This window comes from Protopterus annectens, chromosome 12.part0, assembly GCF_019279795.1.
Source record: "Protopterus annectens isolate FY-2018-M chromosome 12.part0, PAN1.0, whole genome shotgun sequence".
Taxonomy (NCBI): Eukaryota; Metazoa; Chordata; order Ceratodontiformes; family Protopteridae; genus Protopterus; species Protopterus annectens.
Genome location: NC_056746.1, coordinates 1,203,392,780 through 1,203,420,125, shown reverse-complemented (window position 1 = coordinate 1,203,420,125; position 27,346 = coordinate 1,203,392,780). Strand labels below are relative to the sequence as shown.

General features: G+C 35.6%; 1 protein-coding gene across 1 annotated transcript in view; it reads left to right on the top strand.

Moving 5' to 3' along the window:
* Positions 1-27,346, top strand: part of CDH22 (cadherin 22) — a 3,413,183-nt gene that overhangs the window by 2,798,172 nt on the left and 587,665 nt on the right. Inside the window, exon 11 of the mRNA XM_044090249.1 lies at positions 2,240-2,357. Within this exon, the coding sequence (XP_043946184.1) occupies positions 2,240-2,357 (118 nt within the window). The remainder of the gene's footprint in view (positions 1-2,239; positions 2,358-27,346) is intronic.

Sequence of the window (27,346 nt, the reverse complement as noted above, 5' to 3'; positions counted from 1 at the left end):
TTTATTGGGCATCTAGGATAGCACCAATACAACCTGGAGGGCTGAACTTGAATCTTGACTCAGTGACTTGGAAAGTTTGTTAGTAGGAACTCAAATATTTGAGAACAGCAGGCAGCATTCCACAATATTTGGTGATACGTTTTCTGAGAATTGACTTGTGGGGTGATACCTAAGCACAGGCTGCTTTCTTGGATCAGGAGGAATATGTAATTGATTAAACAAAGGTCTCCATACACTATGCTAATCTGATCTGCTATCATTCCATAACTGGTGTGAAAGGCAGTAGTCCACTCTATGATAGCTAAGTTAGAGAGAAGCTTTATTAACCACAGGTTGGCTAGAATAGATACTGCATTTGGTTTCTCAGTAGCCAAACATTGGGATTTTGATACAGGAACCCATTGCTGTTTAAGAATGATGAGATTCATCTCAGTGATATAATCTTCCAATGATGCACACCTAGATATCTTCAATGTGCATCTTTCTTTATTTTTTCAGTATATTGAAGTTTAGCAGATTTAAGGAAATGGGAAATACCTGCTTGTTGCATGGAAGGGAAGAACAGGTTGTCTTTGTCAGGTTGGTTGGCAGAAGAGCCTTTCTGATAGGGATGAGAGGTCCTTTTTTCACCTCCCTCCCTTTGTTTCCATTGGTGGTGTGAAACGAACCATGGTGCACTGCTTGTGTAATGGATCTGGTGGTTGTTTAGTGAGCAGTAGGATGGTGCTGCTACTGATTAGGCCACGAGGGTGATCTGCTACACTGTCTGTGACTGATGGTTTTTTATGTTTTATTTGCAATGTCTGTTTGAATATAGTGAGAGGTGATCATTCTACCATACTGCCCAAAGATAGTGTAAATCTGTTTTAGTGTATTTTATCATTCAGAGTGTAAACATGTTATGGTACATTTGTAATAAATCTGTTTGCAGAGCCTATGGTCTGACATTATTGTGTTGGGTATAGGGTTTGAGGATAAATGTATTTTATTTCCCCTTTCTAAGTCACTTTTTGCATATAATAATGAACATTTATAATATACTGTACTTTATTTTGGTTGCAGGTTTGCTTCTTTAATTTTTTATGACACACATTTTAGGAAAAGAGTTGCAAAACTTGTCTGACCTTGTCAAAACCATGATGAACATCAAGGAATATGAAATCAAGAGGCACATATTTATAGTATTAAAATATAAACTGTGTCACAGACTGTTGTGAAAATATTGCATTTTTCTTTCACTGAATTTTCATATTTATAGATATAGATATGAAAGGAAGAAAAAATATTGAAGTAGTAACTTTATTATCACATAAAGATATGTTTTAGTGAACATGTTAATGTAAAAGCTGCAGTCTGTTTTCTGTGCATGAGCTTATAAAAGTGAACATTTTTTTCTTCATGTCATGAGGATCAAAGAATATTGTCAGTGATTAATACTGGTTTCTTAAGTAACTGAATCAGTGAAAAACATGTTTGAGGCTATTACACTGTAAAAAGTAATTTGTAATGCTTGAGTCAGCAAGGCCTTAATTAATTGTCATATTTTTGCCATGGTTCTGTAAACCTCTTGAGCTTTGCTCTTGAGGGCTGGATGCTATAACAATCTCTTGACAATTAATAAACTGATTATTTGCTCTAGGCCATATGTTACCATACACATTTTGCAGTTTACTGTAGAATACCATATGTCACTAACTTTAAGATAGCATACCACAGCAAAAGATAATCTATCGACGTTTGTTAAATAATATCAAACTGACTCAGCAAATTCAAAAGTGACTTACTGATACTACAAATATTTAAAGCTCAATCCACTGTGGTTAGAATATGAAGCAGGTCAAACATATCTCTTTTCAGTATGCCTTAGGATTACATCTTTCATCTTTGTATTTAAAATCATTCTGGAATTGCATTTTACCCATTTACCCTTTAATGTTACTATTTTAGTATTATATTACAAAATTCAATGGTATACCTTAGTAAAAAAAATGAAAATTTTCACTTACCTATAGACTTCATAGTTAATTTTAAATAGAATTTTCACATTTATGTTATTGTGTCTACACCTGCGTATTATATGAAATCATTCTTTATAAATCTATTCAATATTATGCCATCAATGTTTATAAATGTCAATGTATTTATTTGCCTGGCTAGGATCATGTCCGGGAATAACGCTGCTGTTCAGAATTTCACTTCCATTCGCTACCTAACCTTTGACCTCTTTTCTCCTTGTCAGCTTATTCACACCATTAGTGTAGTGGATCGGGATGAACCCCAGAGCGGGCATCAGTTTTACTTCACATTGGCACCAGAGGCAACTAACAATCACCATTTCACATTATGGGACATCAAAGGTAAGTCTGAGATATCTCTCCAGCTTTGTGTTGTATAAAAGCTTATGTACTCCTACATCGTTTACAACTGTTTACTAGCAGTGCTTGTGTACATACAGTTTCATGTTTTAACCACAGTTAATTTAAACAAAGTCTTACTGTCTCTGTTTGATTTCCATAGCAAATAATTAAAGTATTACAATTCATTAACCACTCAATAAATTTTAGCTTATGGCCAAACATTTTTAATGGTAGGCTGAGACCAGATCTAAGCCATCGGTTGAAGCTAGCTACATATGCATATTCTGTATCCATGACCATGCAGTGAGAGCTAAGACTTCTGAAGTCATACATAAGTTGTACGATCAGATTATTTCATCGAAAAGCTATCATGATGCGTTTGGTTTTCTCAGCAAGTTAAGATTTGGATGAAGTCTTACACTACGAAGTTTTGTACATTTTTAAAGATATCAGATGACAGACACAAAACACTTTACTTAGTGCAGAGCTGGTTAGAAATTGTTTTATTGTTATCATACTAATTTCCTAAGTATATTGAACATATCTTTTCCAGGATTACACAGTTTTAAAGTCACTCCTCATATGCCTGAGCAAAGATAACGAAAAGACTCTCCTAATCACGTCGTAGTACCTACCTGCAAACAATAAGAGCATGCTTGAAAAGTAGAGTCTGCCTTGTTATTTTATTTTATTTATTTACTTATTGTAATTATTTTTATTTTTTGCTAATTACACAGCTCTGACGAAAAGCACAGAATAGTTCATGTAAATGTACAATATTGCAAAAGCAAATATGAAAATCCAAGGCAGTGTTAATGAAAGTTAATTTTATTATTTTATTACCATAATGTGAGTACACACACACACACACACACACACACACACACACACACACACACATATATATATATATATATATATATATATATATATATATATATATATACATATATATATATATATATATATATATATATATATACGTAGATGTGTGTGTGTGTGTGTGTGTGTGTGTGTGTGTGTGTGTGTGTGTATGCTTGCAAGCTCAAGTAGTGGGGTGTGTTGGGGGGTAGCCCCCTACAGAAAAAGCTTTTTTTTATTTTTTATGTAATTTTGACTAATTATACCATCAAGTACATTTCTTTGGTATTGTGAGTGTCAGGAGTTTGCATGTTCAGGGAATGGTAATAGAGTTCTTCTGTATAAATATATATTTCTATGTTACACAGTTGAACCTGACTACAAGAAAACAGTGAGATACAGATTTTCTAGGCTAACTTGCATCCACAGTATAAATTTCATTATAACAATGAGAGATGCTGAAATTATAATGTATTGGCGGAAGCTCTCATAGTGCCTGCATTTGTTCACTGTCTGTCAGGTGAGTAGACATGTTGCTTTTAAAGGATTTAAAATTCAGAGCTTTTGTCCCTGCTAGAAAAAGTGAGTTATAGGTAGAAGAAGCTTGAGCAGGTAGAGCTTTTCACCCAAATTAGTTAATTGAGGGATGGAAAGAAATGCAGGTGATTCAGGAGAGGGCCATAGAATTGGTGGGAGTATCATTAATAGTAGGCCTTTGCACAAGCATGGCACAGCTGCTATCAGACATCATCAGCTTGTAAAACATATGCATGAGCATGTCTGTGCAGCCCTTAAAAAAGTCAACTGTCTTGAGAACTGAGCAGCTGGAATTCCTAAAAGGAGGCATCTTTATATGATCTATCTGATTTTCTTCACAAAGACAAAGCTAAGGTAGGTAAACATAAACCCATCACACCTGTGGTTAAATGGATATTAATAATAATATGCCACAGAGGTTTAAAAAAGTACTAACTTCGTTATATAGTGGACAACTATGATTTCTCATTGTGTTCCCATTGATGTGATTTAGCAGAGCCATTTCATAGATGTACTTCACATTCACTCATGTACATAGCCACAGGTGTTTAGAAAATGGCCCCTTGTCACATGTGCAAGACCCATGCTTGTATGTCACTTAACTGTAAAAAGGTAACTGCGAGCCTATGTCAATAAAAGTGAATTTCAAAACTCAGTGTTAAATCAGTAAAGTGTTTCTGCATTGAAGACTCACCCTATAACCCCCCCAACATGGTATGATGGTGTCTCCTTCTCTCTTCTGTTACTCTAAGACCACTGTATATTGTAAATGGTAGAATAGTCCGTTTTCACACCTCATACCATCTGGGCTCCCCATTTCTACTTGAAGTTCCACTCTTATGCAATATTGAGAGGCATCTAAAGATTATTAATATAAAGAATATTGTCACTGACAGCTTCATAGTACTTGCCTCAAAAACACACTGTTCAGTTTAATGTTTTTATCCTTTACATGATAAAATGCAGGACAAAAGTTTTCTGAGGCATTCCATTTCCTGCAATATATGTACATTGACTTGATCTGTTACAGTGATGTTATTGTCTGGACAATGCATATACTCAGTGACACAATCTCAGCCTTAAAACTCCAATGTCCAAGATTGAATGCGGCCTACTAAGCAACATTCTTTGAATTCTGCATTTTCTTTTCTTTGTTTGTGTGGCAGTGGTCTCAGCATTTTGGTTTCTTTCCATTTGTGACAACACAGTCATATGTTGTTTATACTAAATTGTCAAACTACATGTATTCCATATGCTTATGTAGATACAGGAGAGAACAAAAAGGGTGCACAGATCAAACCATTTACATGGTTAACAACTGAAGGATAAATAAAAAAAATATATAGATGGCTAGACTGACAAATAGTTGGATGGATGAATGGATATATAGATAAGTACATAACTACATGCATAAATGTCTAAATAAATATCAGGTTGAGAACATTAGCATTCTTTCTTTCCTTACGCTGATTAAACTTTTACTGTAGTCTTTTTTTATCACAGTTATAAGAACTTTTTTTCACTCAGTCATATTTATTTTATTCCCTATCTTGGAATCTAAGTATAATACATAGCTTAATGTATTTGATCTACTCTGATTGCTTGATATGCACATTATTAGCACAGGCACTAAAACCAAGAGAAAGCATACAAGAAAGACCATGTGACCACTGGCTCAAAAACCTGCTAAGACTTCAGCTGAACTGCTTAGAATGGCAGTGGTCACTCAGGTTTACAAAGCAACCTAGATAACATATGGCTTAACCAGAGACAGAATTAATAAGTGGCAAAACTGTTTGCTACCATGCCATTCTTTGGCGATGAGGACTAGTGTTGTGACAAAACTCTTTAATTTGGTGGCTGACCCTTAGACATTACAGAACCAAGAAGCAGGATGAAGAACACTTGGGAACATGTATCCCATCCCTGAGCTTGTGCCATTTACATACCCAATTTCAAAAGGTAACTGTAACCAGCATGTAGGAAACATTGCATAAAGCAATCTCTGATAGTGCAGTTCTCCTTGTTAACAGTTGCCATGCTCATAGCCTTTAAGAGGACTAATGCGCAGTAACGTGTAATGGGCCAAGTATCTCTGGGCTCAGGGTCAGCATGGGGAAGAACCAATAAGTATTGAAAAAATCTGAAATATAAAATTTCAGTAATCGCAGTCTTATTTTTTGTTTAATTTCCATTCAAAGTATTTTAAGGCACATATATTTATGCATCATGCTATTCATACTCCTTGAACTGCACATCTAATTGTTGTATGCATTTATTAATCACTTATCACATAGTTTTGTACTGACTTGCTTGCATATGCAAGCACATGTTGCTTCAGTTTAGAAGTGGTGTAGCAGGTCACATTGCAAATGAATAATAAAGCTGTATGGTCTGCTGCTAATATTGTCAGTATGAAAGCATTGCTTCATACATTGTATCAAGGATATGTACATTGTTTTTTGTGAATCATAATGAGGAGTTCGCATGTCTTGTGTGAAAAGTGACAGCACAATTACACCATTATCTTATGTCCTCAAGTTACAATGTTGCACCGATTCAGCCATGCACACATTTACATATAAAACCTGCTGAGAATAAATCCTGCTACTTGTCATCTTTGCCAAAAATCATAGGTCAAATCAAAGTCAAAGATAACTTTGTCATTCAGAACTACACAACAATGTAGATGTACGAAATTAGAATGCTTCCTTCTCAATGCAGGAAACAGTTGCGCATATAGACAGAGAAAAATTAATAAAATATCACAGTAGAAATTTAATAAGTAGCAATTAGTAAGTAAAGTAGGACAGCAGTGACCCACATCCATCCCAGAACAGGAGACAATGAAGACAAGGAACAAAATTGAAGCAATAGCAGCATATCTATGATTAGACTGAATTATTGCACAGTTTATATATTGCACTTTACAGTCCTTCAGTGTGTAGCTGAGCTACCTTAGTATTGCACTCAGCTATTGCACATCCATAAAATAAGCCCCTTGATAGGCTAGTTATGTAACAGATGTCATGGTTCATTTTTCCCAAGAGTTCAACAGTCTAATGGAGATTGGAAAGAAACTGTTTTTTAGTCTGGTGGTCTTACAATGCAGGCTACTGTGGCTCCTGCCTGAGGACAGGCGAGTGTACAGACCATTGTCAGGATGCATTGGATCAGTGGAAATCTTTTTGGCCCTGTCAGTGCATTGGCATTTGTGCAGATCCTCCAGAGGTGTAAGGGAGGTGCCAATGATTCTTTCTGCTGCCATTACAACTCTCGAGAGCCTTACGTTCTTGATTGTTACAGTTCCCATAACAGACTGCAATGCTGTTGGTCAGGACACTTTTGTTGGTGCCCCTATAAAAGGTCTGAACTATGGAGCTTAGTAATTTGGCCTTCCTAAGTTTCTTTAGAAAGTGCAAGTATTGCTGAGCTTTTTTGACTGTGCTGGATACATGGGCTGACCAAGATAAGTTCTCTGTGATACAAACACCCAAGAACGTTGTACTCTTGACCCTTTCCACTGTCATCCCTTTCATCATTAGAGGTTTGTGTGGTACTTGAGATCTTCTGAAATCAACAATCAACTCCTTTGTCTTGCTGACATTCAGTGCTAGATTGTTGCTGTCACACAGCTGTGCAATCATCATACACTTATAATGCTACAAAGGTATAACAGATATTTCCATGTAAATAATAATAATTCAGAGCCACTGTCATGTCTTATTTATCAAAGGCCTTTTTGGTCCTGCTGATTGAAAATCAGCAGTCAATACTGTACACATCCAGCACAGACCTAACTTCAGGAAATTTAAAAGTTCTAGGAATACGAATGCCTTATTTGCAACTAGCAATTTAAACTATTAAAAAACATCATCAGTATTCAGTATACTGACCTAAGCTGCCCAGGAGACTGTTTTATAATTAAAATATGTGCTGTTTTCTGTGCATAATAAATACGTCTTTAGATAAATTTGCTTATTCAGAATTTAAAAAGAGAGTCAACGGAATGCTCCTTCACTAGGTTTTCATAAATTTTTCTACTTCATGTTTTGGCTAGAATTGTCTACAATGTTAAATGTACAAGGGTGTAGTAAACTCAGACAGCTGGAAAAAATGTTGATATAAACAGTTTCTACTATGAAAGTAACATTTCCCCATTTTTTTATAGTTGCAGTCATTCTAATACTTGAAATATTTGTTGATGGTAAAGCATATTGTTTTCATTTTAGAAGCAAGATTAAGGAATGTATTTTTTGTGAGGCTCAAGGCATACTTCTTCAAGAACAGATTAGGTAACACTGAGATCAATCTCCTTGCGTAACAAAATTAGGAAGAATGCACACTAGTGACTTATTATATTAAAATGAAAGAGAAAGGGAAACATCCTATATGAGATAGAATTAATTAATATCTTCACCATGCACACCCATGTGTGCCTTATCATTTACTTAGTTCAGACGTGCATTCTAACGACTATGTTTTTTTCTTGATATAGCTAAAACAGAAAAACAATTACAGAAATGTAAGGAAAACAGAATTATTTCAGTACCATCCTCTTCTGTGATTATTGCAATGACTACTGAGCATGCACTGAGTAAGGACACCCAGCTATGCTTACTGTTTCATTATCAGTCAGTGTTATGCTCTATATTTTGAGCATGCTAATGAAGTGTGGTTAAGCAAAATACAAATGCTTCCCTGGTATTAGCTTCTGGTTAATACTGAAAAATAAATGCTATGTTTTATATTGTGTTAGGTCAACTTGTAAATGTTCAATACTTTTCTTACAACTGGGCATCATTCTCAGGGTACCTATAGGTAACGAGCACATCTTCCCCACTTTAGCCAATGTTTTTTCTTTCTCTGTCTATGTCTCTCTTACTCCCTCTATTTTTCTTTCTTAATTTATTTGTACTCTTTGAATCTGCTTTTAAAGCAGTTGTTTTACTGATGCTCATGGACATATTTACAAGATATTATGCAACAGAACAAGTGAGGTACTTTGTGAGACTAGCATACAGGTAATATTGATACCTATGTGAAATTATATTATGTTGAGAAAACTAACTAAACAGGACCATACTAAAGCATAGGTAGGAGATGAAATTAGTAACAATGACCTATGTACATCTATAGATTCATAGATATGTAGATTGTTGCTAGGCTAATGACTTCTGTGTGAACTTATAGTACCACTGAATCTATTATTCACTATGTGAAAAACATTTATTGCAGAGGTTATGGAAGCAGAAAAGTGTAGGGGGTGTGATTGAAAGGCTAGCAGTTAATTTTTTTCTATATGAAAATGCTGGTACAGAAAGGAACTCAAGTTTGGCATTTTTTCTTCTCTTCACTTGAAGAGCTGTAGGCTGTTTAATGGCTGAATTGGCTTCTTACAGCAGTCTATGCAAAAATGTTTTTTGCCCTTCACTGGAAGAGCTTAGGGGCAAGATTAGCTGAAATACTGCCATAATCTGAAGATGTTTTTTTTTATTATGAGGGCTGGGGCAGGGGTGGATTTGACGAAATTTATTATACTGTACAACAGGACACCAATTGAATGTCTGCAATATTGTTTTATTAAATCTTTACTTGAAGAGCTGAGGGGGTGGGGTGCTAGTTCATGGAGTTAGTTGAGCTATAGCTAGGGATATAATATTGAGCTATAACTAGGGTTATAATCTTGATATTTTATGGAAACTTTATAAAGCAGATGAAAAGGGTAAGCAAGATAAAGGTGGTTGAGATAGAGGCCCAATACTTAATTGTAGATATGAGGAGATAGAAATGGTTATGGGGAATCAGGCTTCAGGTAAGTCACAATGGTCTGATGACATAATTGGAGATATGTGGACGTTTACGGCAAAGACCTTAATAAGGATATGAAATAAATGACTTTATATCTTGAAAGGGGATGGGTACCTTTAACCTGGAAAAAAGTGACCAATGTGTTTTTAACTAAAGAGAGGAAAGATCCTGCAGACTCTGTCATGTGTAGACTAATTTCACCTCTAAACAATGGCTAGAATGTATCAATGTTGATACTAGTAAAAAAAGGGTTGGCATAAATCTTGCTTTAAGTCGATAGACCTTGATCAGTGTGGACTTGTAGAGGGGATGCAGGCATCTGACAACATTAAAAGACCTCAGATTATTCAGAAAGATGCAAAGTGCAGAAAATTACCATTATTATCAGTACAACATAATTCAAGGAAAATGTATGTTTGACTAAACTGGAAATGTAAGTAAAGGATAGTGACAGAATTTGAGTTTCCTGCTGAAATAGGTGGATTATTAAGGAGCATATGTATGAGCTATGAGGCAATAGCAAAAGTGGGGTGGGGGTACAAGATGGGGATATCCTGTATCCTCTTGGTTGCTTGCAATATGTATACAAAACCATTGGCAACGAAAATAAGAGATGGAAACATCCATGGGTATGAGAGAGGAAAGAATAGCATTGTTTGCAGATAGCATAATAATACTATCTCTGAAAAACCTGGAATGTGATGCTCCAGTGCTATTTTATATATTTTCAGGTTATAAAATAAATGTCTAAAAAACAAAAGCCATAGCTGAAAGCTAAATGCCCACGTATGAATTAGTACAATTCACATACCTTTATAGGCATGAAAAAATGAAGTACTTAGGAATATAGCTTTAGGAAGACTCAGTATTGGAAAAGGAGGTGTGAAAGGAAACTAAACAGAAGATAATCCAAAATGGAAGGGAGTGAAGGTTCAAGGTTATGCATCTAACTAGTAAGAAACAAACAGTGAAAATGTTTTTGGTCACCTTCATTCTGTATGTTGGCACTGACAGGTTGATAAATTATGGCAAGAAATAAATAAGAAACTAAATAGTTTATTGGGAAAGGAAGGGGATGGATCAAGAAGTCATAGGGTTGCATGATTTAAAGGGGAGCTTCAAGGCTATGCAGTTACAGCTATTAGATAGATAGATAGATAGATAGATAGATAGATAGATAGACAGATAGACAGAAAGATAAACTGATAGATAGATAGACAGATAGCTAGATTGCTAGATAGATAGCTTGATAGAGAGATAGATAAATAGATTGATAGATAGACAGATAGATAGATAGATAGATAGATAGACAGATAGATAGATAGATAGATAGATAGATAGATAGATAGATAGATAGATAGATAGATAGATAGATATTCAAGAAGGGTGACCTAAATAGAAGTGAAATCATATGAAAATGAGGCAAGGAAAGATTATGAGATATAGCAATATAGTGTCTTAAAATGGGAATACAATCAATCAGGAGTTACACTAGTCATATAAAGTAGCAGATAGTAACTGAAAAATAAGCAAGGAGATGTTATGGAATAAAGAGATTTTCTCAATAAGGTTCCCAAGTGAATGGGAAAGAAAGTAAGCAAGAAACAGCAAACAGTAAATGGCTGTAGTTGGTCAGTGAACTGAGGCACTGAAACAAGTTTATTATGGAGAAAATGAAAAGGATGGAAGAAAGCCAAACAATTGTTTGGATTTTATGACAAGGAAAGGCTTCCATATTTGGGAATAATTTGAAAGCATAGATAAAAATAGAGAAATAGGGGAGTGATAGGTGAGTGGCTGTGTCTGATTGAATAGTTGGTGGATCTGAGAATGAATATCACTATAATAAAGGGATAATAAATAGTTCATATAGAATTATACCTGGTAATTATAAAAATCAATTTAGGAACTCAGACAGGACAGGGAGATAGGTTAGGTGGACACATTTCAAAAGATCAAGGATGTGAAGTGTGTACAGATTTAACATACACCACTGAATAAAGAAGATTTAGGGCATTTGCATGGAAATACCTGCATAGATATTTTTGGACTCTAATTAGGTTGTACCCAAAGTAGTTCTTTGGGCTCCAGTGTTGAATGATCTGGATTAAATTCCCTGTAAAAGCAGGCTTTTTTAACTAGCTTATTTGCTGTTGATATACTCCCCTAGTATGACACAAGTCACACTGAAGATTTCTTGACTGAATAGGCACATTTGGATTATAACAGGCACATCTGGAGCTGAATGCCTAGTAAAAGTAGGCATTTTTCCTTTTTTTTTATATGATATTCTTTTAATGGTTTGATTTGAATTAGCTGATGTGACCTTTGCTGAAATAATCTATCCTTGGTGAATCAAAACTCAGAAATGTTTGTTGTCATTTAATTGCAATATTAATCAGTTCAGAAATGGTTTCTTCCTGTAAAAGAGAATGGGCGTGGACAGTCAGGCTATTCTTTCCATATCAGGGACTAATTCCCTGCTTGACCATTGGTCAATAAATTAGGGTAACCAACAGGTGTGAAAATGCGGCCCAATACCCTTGCTAGCCAACCCCCTCCCATCATCAGTAACCCAATAAAAGCAGGGTTGGATTAATTTTAAGTTTATATCTTTTTGTTATGAAAAGAATGCTAATCTATCAAATAAAACTATTTGTAAAAACTAAACAAGCACTTTATTCCTCCAAGATGGCAACTTAGAATATTAGGATCACAAATATTTTTCAATTAATATACACAGATATTAAGCGATCATCCCGACTTTTTCTTTTACAGGCAGTAAGTGGATTACAGAATATCTTCCCCAGGTGTAGCGTAAATCTTGGAAATGGGCAAGGAATTTAAAGGAAAACAGGAGCATATTTTCTTTTTTTCTTCTTCTTTTTTGCTGTTGTTGTTGTGAAGAGCTGACTGAGCTTGAAGACTAGTATATGCCTATGGTAAGAGACTTGATGAAGACGTGGGAGATTATTCTAATACGGAGGAGCAGAAAAAGCATGTCAGGAGATAAGAAGACCATACGAATTTTAATTAGCCAAAAAAGTAATAACCTGAAACTGTAAACTTAATATTAAGTCAACCTTGGAAGATGCGTAAGGTATTATGAAGGAAATGAAGCAGATGGAGGCGCATTACACAGGAGAAAGAACAAGATACATATCCTTAAATGGAATTTGTGGGTCCATTACTTTCACAATAATTAGCAGAATAATTGGGACAAAATGTGCAAAGGAGAATTAAAAAAGGCACAAAATAAAAGAGTACTGAATGGCTTATATGATTTTGGTTGGAGGATGTTTATAGTTTGAAATGTTAAAAAAAGTTTTTGAAAAAAATTAATATACAGATGCTGTAAGTATACGATTATGATGTGATGTTCATAGGTTCATAAGTAAGTACTAGGCTAGTTGCCCTTGTGGGCCATTTTAAGCTTAGCAAATTTCCCTTTTTTGTGCTTGATATAACCTCTCCAATTTGGTTATAGATTTACCTTACCCATCCCATGGCCATTAGTTATATTTTACCCCTAAAGAAAATAACTGGGATCATATGACAGATAATTTGAGAAAACCCATACATGGGATAAAGCATTTAGGATCTGCCTCTCTGTCCATTAGTACTACAGGGAGCAATCCTGAGGTAAATTTTCTGTTGATTTTATGTGGGTGCTGATTTTGAATTCATGCTGTTTGATACATTCTGACCATAATCAGTTATATTCAAAACAATGTTATGGAAATCTTGTAAGAAAGCTGAGTAAACAGGAAAGAGTACAGTGGAAACATACCAAGGATAATAAGGGATTTAAAAGTTTAAATTATTATGACAGATTCAAATATCTGAACTTATACAGTGTATCCCATAAATATTAAAGAGGAAACCTTATTTAGGCATACAATGCATTTAGAGACAACAATATCTGGCAATGCATCATAGAGTAGTAGAAAAGCATCAGACAACCTGTGCAGGAAATTATATGAGTGAGAGATGTACTAATTGTTTCTCTGAGAGTGTAATTGATTCATAAAATAGACTAGCAAATTATATTAAAACAAGCACTAGTTTAAATATTTATAATAACTACTTGGATGATTATTATAGGAATGATTATTCCAATATCAAAACAGGCTAGAAGGGTGTTATTGCTCATACCTAAAATATGTGTGTGCATGTGTGTGCGTGTGTGTGTGTGTGTGTGTGTGTGTGTGTGTGTGTGTGTGTGTGTGTGTGTGTGTGTGTGTGTGTGTCTTTTGTCATTGCTGCATAAGCATATTAAGCAGTTTGATAGTGGTTTAGTTTTCAGAAAGCATAAGAGAATTGATACTTAAATGATTGTTAAACAAAGACCTTACTGATAACCATGCAGAAGATTGTATAATAATGCAAACGTACATCTGTAATATTATAAACAAAGTTCATTTTCTACTTTTCTTCTCTCCCCTTAGTGTAAAATATAAGTAAACGTGCTAAACCAGCCTTTGTGTGCTATCAGCTTCATAGATTATTTAAGATTCAGTAAATTCTGTGAATACATGAGCTTCTTTGGCTGATGAGTAAAGACAGTGGTTAGCCCCCTTCTGTATGGAGATAGAGGATTCATTGCCACCTATAATCTGAAAAACAGAAGATCAAGTACTAACTCCTATTATAAGTGATGAGGAGTGGTGGAGAGTTGGATCTTGCTGTGCACAATCACAGGCAAGAAGTGTGCCTTAGCATACTAAGTCACCATGTCACCACCTCATCCAACACAGCCTCTTTCAGCAAACTGAGCTTTAGAGAGTTTGTCTTGTAGTGTGTGCAAAACCCGAGCATAAACACTTTGGCTCTAGTTCTCCAAGAAAGTACACCTCAGTGAAGTAAAGTGAAACCCTGCTTTTCTGTACCCTAATATTTTATTTATCTTATTTTTATCATTTTCACATCTTTATTACTAAAAATTAAAATAAATCTTTAATAAAATTGCTACTTATTTGAAACCCTAGACAATCTGTCCATTAACTGAAGTTCAGATACGCTGAGTACTTTTAAAAATGAAAAATATAGTGCATCACCTATTTCTTGTTTTGCTACTTTAAAAGAGGAAGACATTTTAATTATTTTAAAACAAACAAAATTAGAGCAGGCATGATATACAGAATCACTGTGTTAGAGTACCTGAAAGAAAAATCAAGCATTCCGTAACAAAAATATGTTACTGTTGTTCACTGTCCCACTTTAACAGCTGCACATTTTTTTCAATATGTTCACTTTTTATCTTCTTCATTAACAATATGTTATGGAAAAGTATTTTACCTGTGATACAGAGCAACACTCAGTTGGTTTATTATGTTGTATGATCAGGCCTGCCTACTGTAGGGCAGTCAATGCAGTGAAACAGTAAGTAGATGAGTGACTTTCCTGCAACATTTGAAATGCTGCAGTCAGTTAAGTGAAGACTTTTGATAACAAAGATAATTTAATTGTTGGAAAACTGCTAGGTATAGTAAACAATACGTTATCTACAAATAATTCTGAATGGTGTGGAAAAAACTTTTAGTTACCCACAACAAAATAAAAATAAGTAAACTTTAAGTATATATTGAGAAATTAATACTTGTACTATGCATTGCTTCAGCTATTTAAGCATCTGCAAGGCAAATATTGGGAATTAGGGCAGATTATGAAAAGTAGTACAAATAAAAACCAGTAGATTGAAATGAAATGTCATATGTTCTAACTGCAATGAGAGCTGAAGCACTGTATGCACCTAAAGATTACCTCGATGAATTCAAAGTGTACAGCTGTCTCTGCTTATTACTTCAGTATCGTTTTGTCTGACCTATGGTTAATGCATTCCGTTGACGTAGAAAGGTTAGCTGGCATAAGGCTAATTTCAGGGCAAACAAGAAATAGTTAAGAAAGGTATGAAACTTGCTTAGAATCATTATTTTTTGATGACATCACTGAAATCAAACTGAATACCTAACATATGCACAAAGCAACTTGTTAGCCATTGTGTTTTAATTGCAAGTTAGGTTTTTCGTGCCATGGACAAAAGAAATAGCTAAAGAAAACCAAAACAAAACAAGTATTAATAAATGCATTTGTTTACAAATGTGCACATAAAGAACAATGTTTATTAAGATTGCAAAGTGTATTATTCTCTATTTTAAAATGGAAGCAGAACGGCGATAACAATGCTATACTTCTAGAATCAATATCATTTATTGCTGAAGATATATAGATCATGATTTCATGATTTAGTAAGGACTTGACATAAGTATCATCACTGCAGCAGAGGGAATATGCTTTCAGCTGTGGAGCAGTTTGAATAAAGCTCATGCTGTGCATGTATCAGCCCATAGATAGTACTTATGGATTAATCAGCAAAATAGCAAACAGTTGGTCAGCTAAGTCTTTTATCAGTTTTTCTACAAACCGTTCAGCAACATTGGACACGTAAGCTGTTGTGCCATCTGCTTAAGCCAGCCACACATTCCAATGTTTCAAATAACTTTGTCTAGACAAGATTCTGTGCCAGATGACATAAAGCTAGTGGCTAAACAATCTCCACTTAATCACTTGCCCTGAAATTATATCATGGAAGAGAAAATAAAGCTGTTGATATTGCTGAGCAATGTACAGTTTAAAGACAGTGACTACTGTATTTTCAATGTCTGTGCCAAGATTCTATGGGGTAATTTTACACTCTCACAGGAGAGCTGGATAATTGGCAAAGTCTTTCATTATAGCCATCTTCTGTCTAAGGTCTTTAAAAAAAGTCAAGCTAGATCCATGGCATAGGGGGATAAAGGCCTGACTATTGGTCTGAGTTTGATTCATGGCATGGGTCCCTCTAGGAACCAAATGGTGCGAATGGGAGTGATCCACTATTAACATTTAATCTATTTTTGGACAGGGAGACAATTATGTCTCATAATAAGCATGGCACATTGAAGGTAGCACTAAGGTTTACCCAATGAAATTAGATCAGTCCAACCCTGAGATGTCATAGTGCACCAACGTATTGGAAAGCCATGGGAAACATGACATGTGGGGGCACACTACCTTTTGAGAAACATCAGAGGAAATAACAGGGGCTGTGCTCCCATAGGGAGTTGTTAGTCTACCTCCATGACAGACACACTGGCCCATCCCTTAGCACCCAACTCTCAGTGGGGAATGGAGAGCCAATTGTCACTCCTTGACAGAAATGCATGGGTTGTAAGAATCTTTCCTTACTAGGGAATGCCAATGTCTTATCTGCTGCAGAACAAATGGGACATCAGAGTGAAGGTAGGATAGCCATCATGTGAAAATCTTTTGAAGGCAAAAACCAAATAAGTTCAATAAAAATCATCTATTACTCATCATGTTATGACTAATGATGTAAATCTTTGTAGGGAGGGGTGTTAATAAGGATAACATTTTCTTATTGATAGCCTCTGTCCATAAGGGACATAGGGGCCAGACCAGAGGTAGACTTTTGATTTCCTATCCAATTGTCTAGTTTTCATTTGAATAGGGTCATGGATGAGCTTTTTTTACATAGCCGGGAAGCCTAATACATAGTTTGGAGATCCTTTAGGATACATTTTTGTACCTCAGGCACATTTTATTTATGTCACAACTGAAGTTTAGATCCGTGGATCTAGTGAGTCTGGTGCTGTTTGTATTGTGCATGTGCAATAGTTCCATCAGGGCCGGGTATGAGGGAACCCTGTAAGCTATTCAGGGATCCTTTCAGACCAACATGTAGGAGACTGAATACAGTGACAGAGCCTTTAGGTGATAGTGTAGGACAGGATATCCATGCCCTGAATTTTCTTGGTGAGAAACCTTTCAGACTGTCCAGATGTTGCAAGTGTCTGGTTATATGCACGCCAGTGAAATGTCTGATAAGGGCTGAGATGAGTGGTAGTATAACTTATTTGGATCTGCATGGCATGACCTTACCTATAAGCCTGGTGACATAGAATGATTTTCTTATCATCTTAGCTGCATGTTGATCAAAAGTCAGATTGCTGTCTACTTGTGTTCCCAGATCCCTTACTACTGGATCGACTCTTAGGAATGTTTCATCAATGGAGTAATTAATTTGGGTTGACAGAGTTCTAAAGAACATTATAATGCATTTTCCAGCATTTAATTTTTGGCCATGGCTTTAACAGCAGCCATTTGTCTTTGTCAAACCTTCATGCAAGAAGTTAGTGTCTTGGGGGAAACTATAATAGCTCCCAAATTACAGTCATCTGCAAAATGGTAAGCTAGCGGCCTTGAACAAGAGCCTTAATGTCTGAGAAGTAGAAGCCAACAGGAACAGGCCCAGCACTGAGCCCTGGGGCACTCTGTAAAAGAGCAACTGCAATATTAGTAAATAGTATATCAACATCTGTAATAACAGCAACTGTCATAGCAACTGCAATATCAGCACCTGGAATATCACTAACTATAATATTAGCAACTGTCATATTGGCAAATGTAATAAGACTAACTGTGATATTAGCTACTGTAACATAAGTAACGGCAACATGAGCAATGGTGATATCTGAAACTGTGGTATCAACAAAAGTTAATACAAGCAGCTATAATATTAGCAACTGTGATACAAGCACCAGTAATATCAGCAAATCTAATGTGACCAACTTTAATATGTGTAGATCTGATATAAGCAATCATGTGCCAAGCACCTAGTATAAAGCCTCTGTTTCAAATGTTTACTGCACAGTAACTTTTTAAAATGTATTTTTTATTATATTTTAGTCATCCATTAACTGGGCAATCCCACTGGACACAGATGCCAATTTTTAGGGGCAATATACAAGCACGACCTAGTAAAATATATTTCTCAGAGTCACACAGTTGTCAGATGGAGGTGGAAGGAGTCAGACCTTATACCAATGACTACACATAAGAACCCAATAACATTTCAGAGACTTAATTCTCTGTGCAACAATTCAGAGACTTAATCATTTGTGCTGACTTCCAAAAGTGATTGTTCTGCAAAGTTATGCACCAGAGATGATACACTAAGGGTCATCAATCTTACAAATCCACAAGTACATCATATGAGATAATCTTATTGAAACCTACTCAAAGAAAGTTTTCTTTCATTTGGACAAACCAGGTGGACTCCTCAAGGTTGTAAGCTTTACCCCATACCCCCTTATACAGATATTTTATATATATATATATATATATATATATATATATATGTGTGTGTGTGTGTGTGTGTGTGTGTGTGTGTGTATATATATATATATATATATATATATATATATATATATATATATGTGAGTGTGTGTGTGTGTGTGTGTATATATATATATATATATATATATATATATATTATATATGTGTGTAGATATATATATATATATATGTGTATATATATATATATATATATATATATATATATATATATATATATATGTATATGGGTCTACTTCCCATGATTGAACGTTCAAATGTTCGAATTCCATATGGCTGAGACCATATGATCAAACATTTGAATGTTCAAAAATGTGCAGTACACCTGCAAAACACAAACAAAAAATAAACGGTGTATAACAGGAGGACAAGCCCCCCTGCACCCCCAACACCCTCTGTAACTTAAATATACCAACTCCGAGATCACACTACAGCGAGGACAAGGGAAATCTCTCGGTCCATGCTGTATGCCAATCCCCGTTCAGTATTTCGAAGTTTTAAAACTTTGAACATATGGTCTTCGATCATATGCGTTTCGAAGTTTTAAGATTCAAAATTCTGAAGGGGACCCATATATATATATATATATATATATATATATATATATATATATGTATAGAGAGAGAGAAGGAGAGACTTCATGGTCAAACAACATTGAAGAAAAGAAAAAAAAAAACACCAGCAGAGGTGAAAGTGATCACAGTATATGCAAAATATGTAAAGAAATGTATGAATTGCATTTTTTAATTTTTTTAGCTCATTTAGGTTGCTGTCAGATTGTGATTTGTTGAACTGAATATTTTTCCACCACTTATTGTTTATAAGCTTCAGGCAGTGTATTACCATATCTTCAGTCAAAAAAGACACTCAAAAACAGTTTAACCAGCACGTTTCTAATAAATCACTCTCATAAATTGGTATCATCACAGAGTTTGGCTCTCGTTTAAATTTAAGTTAGAGTATCCCATTATCATGCTGTAAAAAAATACGATTTTTTTCTCATTTCTGGTTCTCAAACGTCAAGCCACGGTTTAATTCAGAGTTTAGCAAACTTCAGACTCTTATGAACCCTGAGAATGGGACCTTGAACCTTACAGAGTCAGATTCTGTGGGAATAATCCCATTTCTTTAATGACACTGCCTGAATTGGACAGTTTGTTCCCAAATGCACTAGCTCATAGGTTCCCCAACAAAGTTTAATAGCCAGATTCAAATAACTTACAAAAGTGGTTAAAAAGAAACTGACAGTTATCTTACAGGTGATTTGTGCAGACGTGATTTTATAAAGCTTAATTACTTATTTTTGACAGTTTTAATCATATTTCATCCAACAGTCCATATCCAGTTTAAGCACTGCATAGTTACAAACATCGGCACCCCCTACACTATATAAGTGGAAAAGTCGGTTTACCTTTGAAATGTTGAAAATCAGGTTGTCAAATGGCCCTTTGGGTGAACTGTAATGCCGAATTCTGGATGTCAAATGTCACCGACGATCGAAACTCAACAAATCGAACAGCAGATTCGCTGAGTTTCCAACTGCAATGTCGAACACACAATGTAATGTAGGGGGGGGCAAGCTCTCTGCACCCCCCATGTGGGGGGCTGTACCCCCCCACTTTAATATTCTAACTCCAAGATTGGGTCCATTTCCCGATCCCCGCTATAGTGCAATCCGCACCCAAAATTTCAAATCTGCAATGAGCAAATGCCACTGTGCATTCGCTCATGGCACATTCGATGCATTTTGTTCGACTATGCAAAAACTGGAAAACGTTCTTTCAGACTTTTTACTTTCACACATGTGCATTATGCACATGTAAAGGTAAACTGGAAAAGTCTGTTCAACAGTCCAACTAAATTTCATAAATGATACATTCTATTTTTTTTTAGCAATAACACATGGCTTGCAGTGAATATCACAGGATTAACTCTCTGTTGGTGTGATTAAACAAAGCCAGCTGTAGATTAGTCCTGTGATACCCATGCCTAATCTAAAGTTTTTGCTATTATACAACAACATTATTTAAGAAATAAATTGCTTACCTTTCTTAAATAATGTCTTTGTATAATGGGGCTGTAGTGTTCCTCCGCATTCTTCCATGTTTGCTGATGTACTGTGCATGCATATGGGACTTATATCCCCACACTTACACAGTATATCAGTGCTGATCAGGAAAAGCAAGGGAGAAAAGAGAATCTCTATTTCTGTTTTTTTTTAATGCTCTTAATGCAAGAAAGCTATACAAAGGCTGACATAATAGGTGGGGGCAAAGATCCAAAAATAGGGACAAATTTTATTGCTCTTATTAAATTAGAAAGTTATTGAAATAGGAAGTTTTGAGTTAGGATGCATTTTCTGAAAGTAAGTAAAAGCTTACACCTCAAATATCTGCTATTATTTAATCACTTCAATATGAAGTGGCTTGCCAGAAAACTAAATTTTTTCATGAAGAAAAAACAAAACTATAAGGCAAAATTCTAGACATTCTGTGAAAATCTTGAAACCTGTGAGGTACAAAAGTCTGCGGAGACTTTTGGAGGGTCAGCACAGACATACAAGAAAAAAAGGTACGTTTCTGTGTCTTTAGTTTTGCAGAACATACCTGACTTTTCTTGTATTTTGCTCTGCCCTCTAAGCATATGCAAATAGAAACATCTAATTGTTCGATAGTACTTCAGTGGACAGACTTTTTTCTGTTGGTATAAATTCGATCTACAATGGGCACTTGGATTGGGCTCTCTAATCAACATGCACATTTCTTAATGACAATGAGCCATTATTGTATCATTTTTTTTTATTTGCTGACCAATAAGTGAAGTTGTCTGTCTCATAACATTTTCTAAGGGCAAGAATAAATGCATTGGGTATGGCCAGTTTAAAGCAGCCAGCCAGCCTAATACAACTAATTTGTTTCAGAGACATCACTGGTTCTTAAATCATTACTTACTAATGAAGTAGTACTGACATTTGTGAAGACTGGTAAAGAAGGGGTGAAGGCTGCCAGTCTAGTCAAATAGAATTTGATACATAATTCTGGCATTTGTAAATATAAATGTAAAATGGAGGCCTGTGTCTTAAATGTAAAGACATGCTGTTTCAGCAATGTGGCAACATTGCCATCTGCTATAAGGAAAACTAAGTCAAGCATTTCAAATGTTCTTTGAAATTAAAATTATGTTTTGCATGTTCTTTGAAGTTAGAATTTGGAGTAAGCATCCTGCCTATTGTTTTAAGGTTAAAGTTAATGACTAGAATTTACATGTGGAATGTCCTTTATTGCTCTAAGTGTAAAATAATGTAAATGCAGTTTCAATGTTTTAAGGCTAAAATTAATGACTAGAATTTACATGTGGAATATCCTTTATTTCTCTAAGTGTAAAAGAATGTAAATGCAGTTTTGGTGTGGCCTGGGAACCAGGAAAGTGTAAACAAATGATGTAATGTTTTATCAGAACTGCAGTTTCAATTTAAACAGTGAGAATCAGAAATTAGTGAGGTTTTTTCTCTTGATATCCAACCTCAGCACTCTGCCTGTGTCTTAAGTAAGTTATTTCAGAAGTTAAGTTTTCTTGTAGTAATGGCTAGAAAATTAGAAGAAAGTTAGACTAAGTGTTTTTCTGTTATGTCAGAATTGTACTACTGAATTATTTTAAATTTCTGTGCGATCTCTGAACTCTTGAATAGCACTGCAGTGTAGTAGTACTGTCTTGTGTTTTTAGTATTTATTATTAAATATTTTTAAAACCTTTTACCTGTGGCTGGTTTGTGTAGAGACAAGTTAAGTTCTAGAGTACATTGCATATTTATAGAGGCTATTGTACAAAGTCACTCTAATAAGTCTTAAGACTGATTAGTCACACTTACCAATTGGATAATAATATTGCACAGTAATAATTGGACACCCTTTTAAGGGCCTTTGGGTAGCTGATAATTATTAGCTGGTGGTGGCAGTAATTACTACCATACAGTCTGGGTAAAGGGGCACAGCTGGAGAATCTGTGTCTGCCTTTATCAGGAGTGTCTGTGAAGTTGTATAAATATTTATCTCAAAGTGTGTGTATGTGTGTGTGTGTCAGCTACTTGGGCAGGGACACGAAGCACTGTTTGGACAGAGAGGGTACTGGAGGTTAGCTTGCCAGCTAGGCTGAGATCTAGACCCTATAGCTGTGCCAGTGGGGAGTCTTATTGGGGATCTGGGGAGCAAGGGAGACACCAGCCCCGGACTGACTGTGATCTCTGTGCATTTAAGGGAAATCGTACTTTACTGTGTGTATTTGTTATCATTTCCTCTTATATGAGACACCCTCTCCGGTGTTAGTGGTGAGGATTGAGGCTCCTTGATTGCTGGGCCAGGGAACGGCCATCACAACGTTCATAGTCAAATACCCCATTTTGTATGCATATCTGTTGGAAAAAGTAAAAAAAACATAGATACCAGTGGTGTTAAAACTTTGCTGATAATCTCAGTCACAATAATTTCCAAAAATCATGAAATCTAGGCAGTGTTCCAAAGCAACAAGCCTTTAGTCACCACAGACAAGTAATCCTCACAAAAAATCAGAAGTATTTTAACAATGTAGAACATATCAATTTTTATATACATAGAAGCAGGTGTGGAAATATATGTATTGTTAATATTAAATCAGCCTATTCATGGCAAACAATAAAAACAGGGTCCTAAAAGTGAATTTTAGAGCAGTAAGCACCCACCCCCACACACTACTGATTAGATCAAACTAAATCCTAGTTAAGGAAAACAGTACCTATCTATTTGCAGCCCACATTCCAAGATCAGGTATTTAGAAAAACATAACATATACATATAAAGTTCAAACTAAATCCTAGTTAAGGAAAACACTACCTGTCTATTTGCAACCCACATTTCAAGATCAGATATTAAGGAAAGCATAACATACACATAAAAATATATACTAAAACTCTGTACCCCATTCCCTGTCCTTCCTTCCTTCCTTCAAATAAATGTTCTCAGTCTTTGTATCCTATCTCCCTTATCATTGCTTCTATTCTACATTGCCATCCTAGTGACTTTTCTGCTGCTTCTTAACTTTTTGGCACTTCCTGCTACGCCATCCCTCTTTTTATAATAACTCATTACTTCGGTGACATTTTCCCTAAGATCCTTTCCTTATTGCCACTTTAACTTATAGACTATCTCAAGATGATAACCCCGTTAGAATGTAAACATCTGCAATTTTAATACTAAAATTGAATATCATTTCTCAGCCTATGTTTATGATATGAATTGGCTGTTCTCTAGCTCAGCTTATAAACAAAGTGAGCACTAGAATAATAATGCATAGGGTTAAGGGTTCAAGTCCTGTCAAGGAATGGATATTCTTTATTAATAATCATAGAGGACTAAAACGCTAACTTGTTAATGAGCTACTTCTTATCCCAAGTGTATAAGGTTTGAATCTTTCCCCATTCATTGGCCTACTGTGAGACAATGAAGAATTCATTTAACCAGACAGTGCTTTGGAGCAATTGGGAGTTTGGGATAGTCTTTTTAATGGTTTCCTGGGCTGCATACCTAGTAGCTACCTATGAACCTATATTATTTTTTTCATCACTTCCTTACAAACAGCTCATACTTTGTGTAACCTATAGTAAGACTGATCTCTATAATATTCTGTGCTTAATAAACTTGGTGGTATCTTTTATTGCATAAAAGCATCTTGGTGCTTGTAAATTCAATACAAGATCTCTCTACGAGAAATATTTCAAAGAATTCTAATTGACATATTTTGCATCTCATTGGCACAAGCACTCCCCAAACAAGCACATGCTCAAACACACACACACACACACACACACACACACACACACACACACACACACGCGCGCGCGTGTGCACGCATGCATGGCTGCTCTTCTTATCCTCTAACTAACACTTCTACTGCATCCAAGCAGGCACACACACATCCAGTCAGCTAAGAACACTCATAGCCCTGCTGACACACACATAAACTGCTAAACACATACACACTAAGACACCATGCACCACCACCTCTCCAATGAACTCCCCAACACCTACCTTCAACATAGTCTGTCTCATTATAAGTAATAGGTAAATGCCACATTTTGGCTATTTTAACTCATATGGCTGGCCATACTAAATTGAATACCTGGGTGATTCTCTTAACTTCTTGTATGTGTGAATCCCTTACTGTAGGCATTTCCAGGGAAGAACACATGCTTATTAGAAAAGGCTGCTCCTCTGGAATGCCTGATTAACATTTAGCATGGCCCTGGAGACAGTCCACAGTGCTGCTGCTACTGACCATATAGAATCACTACTTTGGGCTTGTCTATGAATTGTAAAGAGTTACCAGCAGTAGTTTTTTTCCCATGTTTGGGCTTACCTCTGGCAGTAGCCTTTTCTGAATCCATCCGAAGTGCATACCCTTAGCATATGCATCTCATAAAACATACCCAGCTTTCCAAAGCTGTTCCCTTTGAAAATAAAATGTGATGCATATTAGGGATTACCTAGTAATAAAAGGGGAACACATATATTTTCTCTCTCCACTTCATTTATTGCTTTAACCCAGCTCCATCATTTGAACCATTTTTGTACCTTAGCATTGGCTTCAGCGGAATACAGAACCTATCATAGTGTTTATTTATTCACACCCCTCAGCATATTATGATGTAAAGACCCCCTTACATCAGCATGGGTCTATGTAGGCATCAAAAAGGGGGATTCATATAGTTAATATTGCAGACTACCACCTCCCCATATACACACATCTTCACTTACACCTAAATAGCTGCTCTCTTTGGTAGCAGAGTTTTCTCTAGGCAGTCTGTCTTTCCTTTTCTAGGTTTAAAAAGTATATATGTTACTGTATATTTCCCTTAGTTATTTTTCATTCACCTTGGGGATGAGGTATATCATGGCAGAGGTATCAGGGAGACATATATCTTTATAATCTTTAGGTGAGCTTCAAATGCAGAAAAAAATAAAACTGAATAAATAAATAAATAGACTGGTGGTTGCTGTTTTCTACCAAAACAAGGCTAAACAACAACTTCAGTTGCTAGTTTGCATAAGGATGGCATTTAAGTAGGTAACATATAAATGTCTCAGCAAAATGCCTGCTATAACAAAGGCAGGGTAACTGACAGCTGAAATGGTAGTTGTTATTGATAGGCTTATATTCCATTCAATGGCCCTGATAATACTTAAGGACCCATCTCTCTCTCTCTCTCTCTCTCTCTCTCTCTCTCACTCTCCTTCATAGTTTCTGCCCCCACCAAGTTAAATTCCCAGCTATGAAATATAAGCACTTCTTCTCTGTCTTCAATACCTCTAAAAATGTACTGTCAGAAAAAAAAATTTGTTAGTTCCATCTCTCACCGTACATTTTTTTTTTAAATTCAAATGAGGTTTGCAGAATTTGCCTATTTTTGCACATAAATCATGTATCTGAGGGCTTGGATTATTAGAAATATGAAAATAACTTTTTGGAATGCAGCATTCTTTCTCTGTATATATCAGCAGTGACAAACTCTTAACACAGGGCCATCTGTTTCTCTTTACAAGTATGAAACCGCTTTTCAAATGTGATTAATAAACATTGCTTTGCCAGGCAAAAAGTGATGCTGATCGATGCTTCTGCATACTGATGTTAGAAACTATTTAAAATGCATTTCTTTCTCACTTCTCTGCTTCTTCGGATGCATGCAATTTTACATCAAGTTATCAAGTCTTGATTATAACTTTTATTTATTGTGAACTGTGTTTTTGGTTAGGTGTTTTGCAGATGGATGGTTTGGGGGCTTTAGTTTGAATTCCATTCCTTGGTTACTGAAACAATCAGCTAATACCCAAACTTCAAGTTGATATAATGGCCCTTAAATGAAATCAGGATACAGTTATAATGACAGTGCATCAGAATACTAAGATATAACAAGTACCAGAGATACTTAACAGTGGGCCATCCATTGCAAATGTGCATCACTTCACATTATATAGACATAAAGACATCAACAAATGCCATTTTAAAACGATATTAGATTATTGATATTGTTCACAGAACTGAAAAGAGACTCTTTACTCATATTTATACCATTTACACACATGCATACACACACACCACATGCGTGTACACGTTGCTTGTCTCACTCAAACCAAGAAATGCACCACAAGCAGCTGTGACTTTTCTCTGAAGGAACTTCATTAAAACCTTGATTCTTACAAGATTTTACAGTGGTCCCATGTGTGCTTCCCTTTAAGATGCATAACCTATTTATTTGATATAAATATCTTACTGTCACCCTTTGAGGTAAAGACATGGAATATAATACTTGATGACAGTTACACCTGTAAAGCTGACATTAACTGGAAGTACTTTTCTAAATTCATTGTGTTTCATTTAGACTAATTATCTGTTCTTCTTTAAGAGTTTCACATGTTATAGTTGGATTTAAAGTATTGCATTGCATCTTAATCATTATGGATAACAGATGCCAGGAATGGGTTTCACAACTTAAGGATGCACGTTTGTACATATGCTTATGCAGAGAATGTCAGCTAAATGTCAGTTATCATCTTATA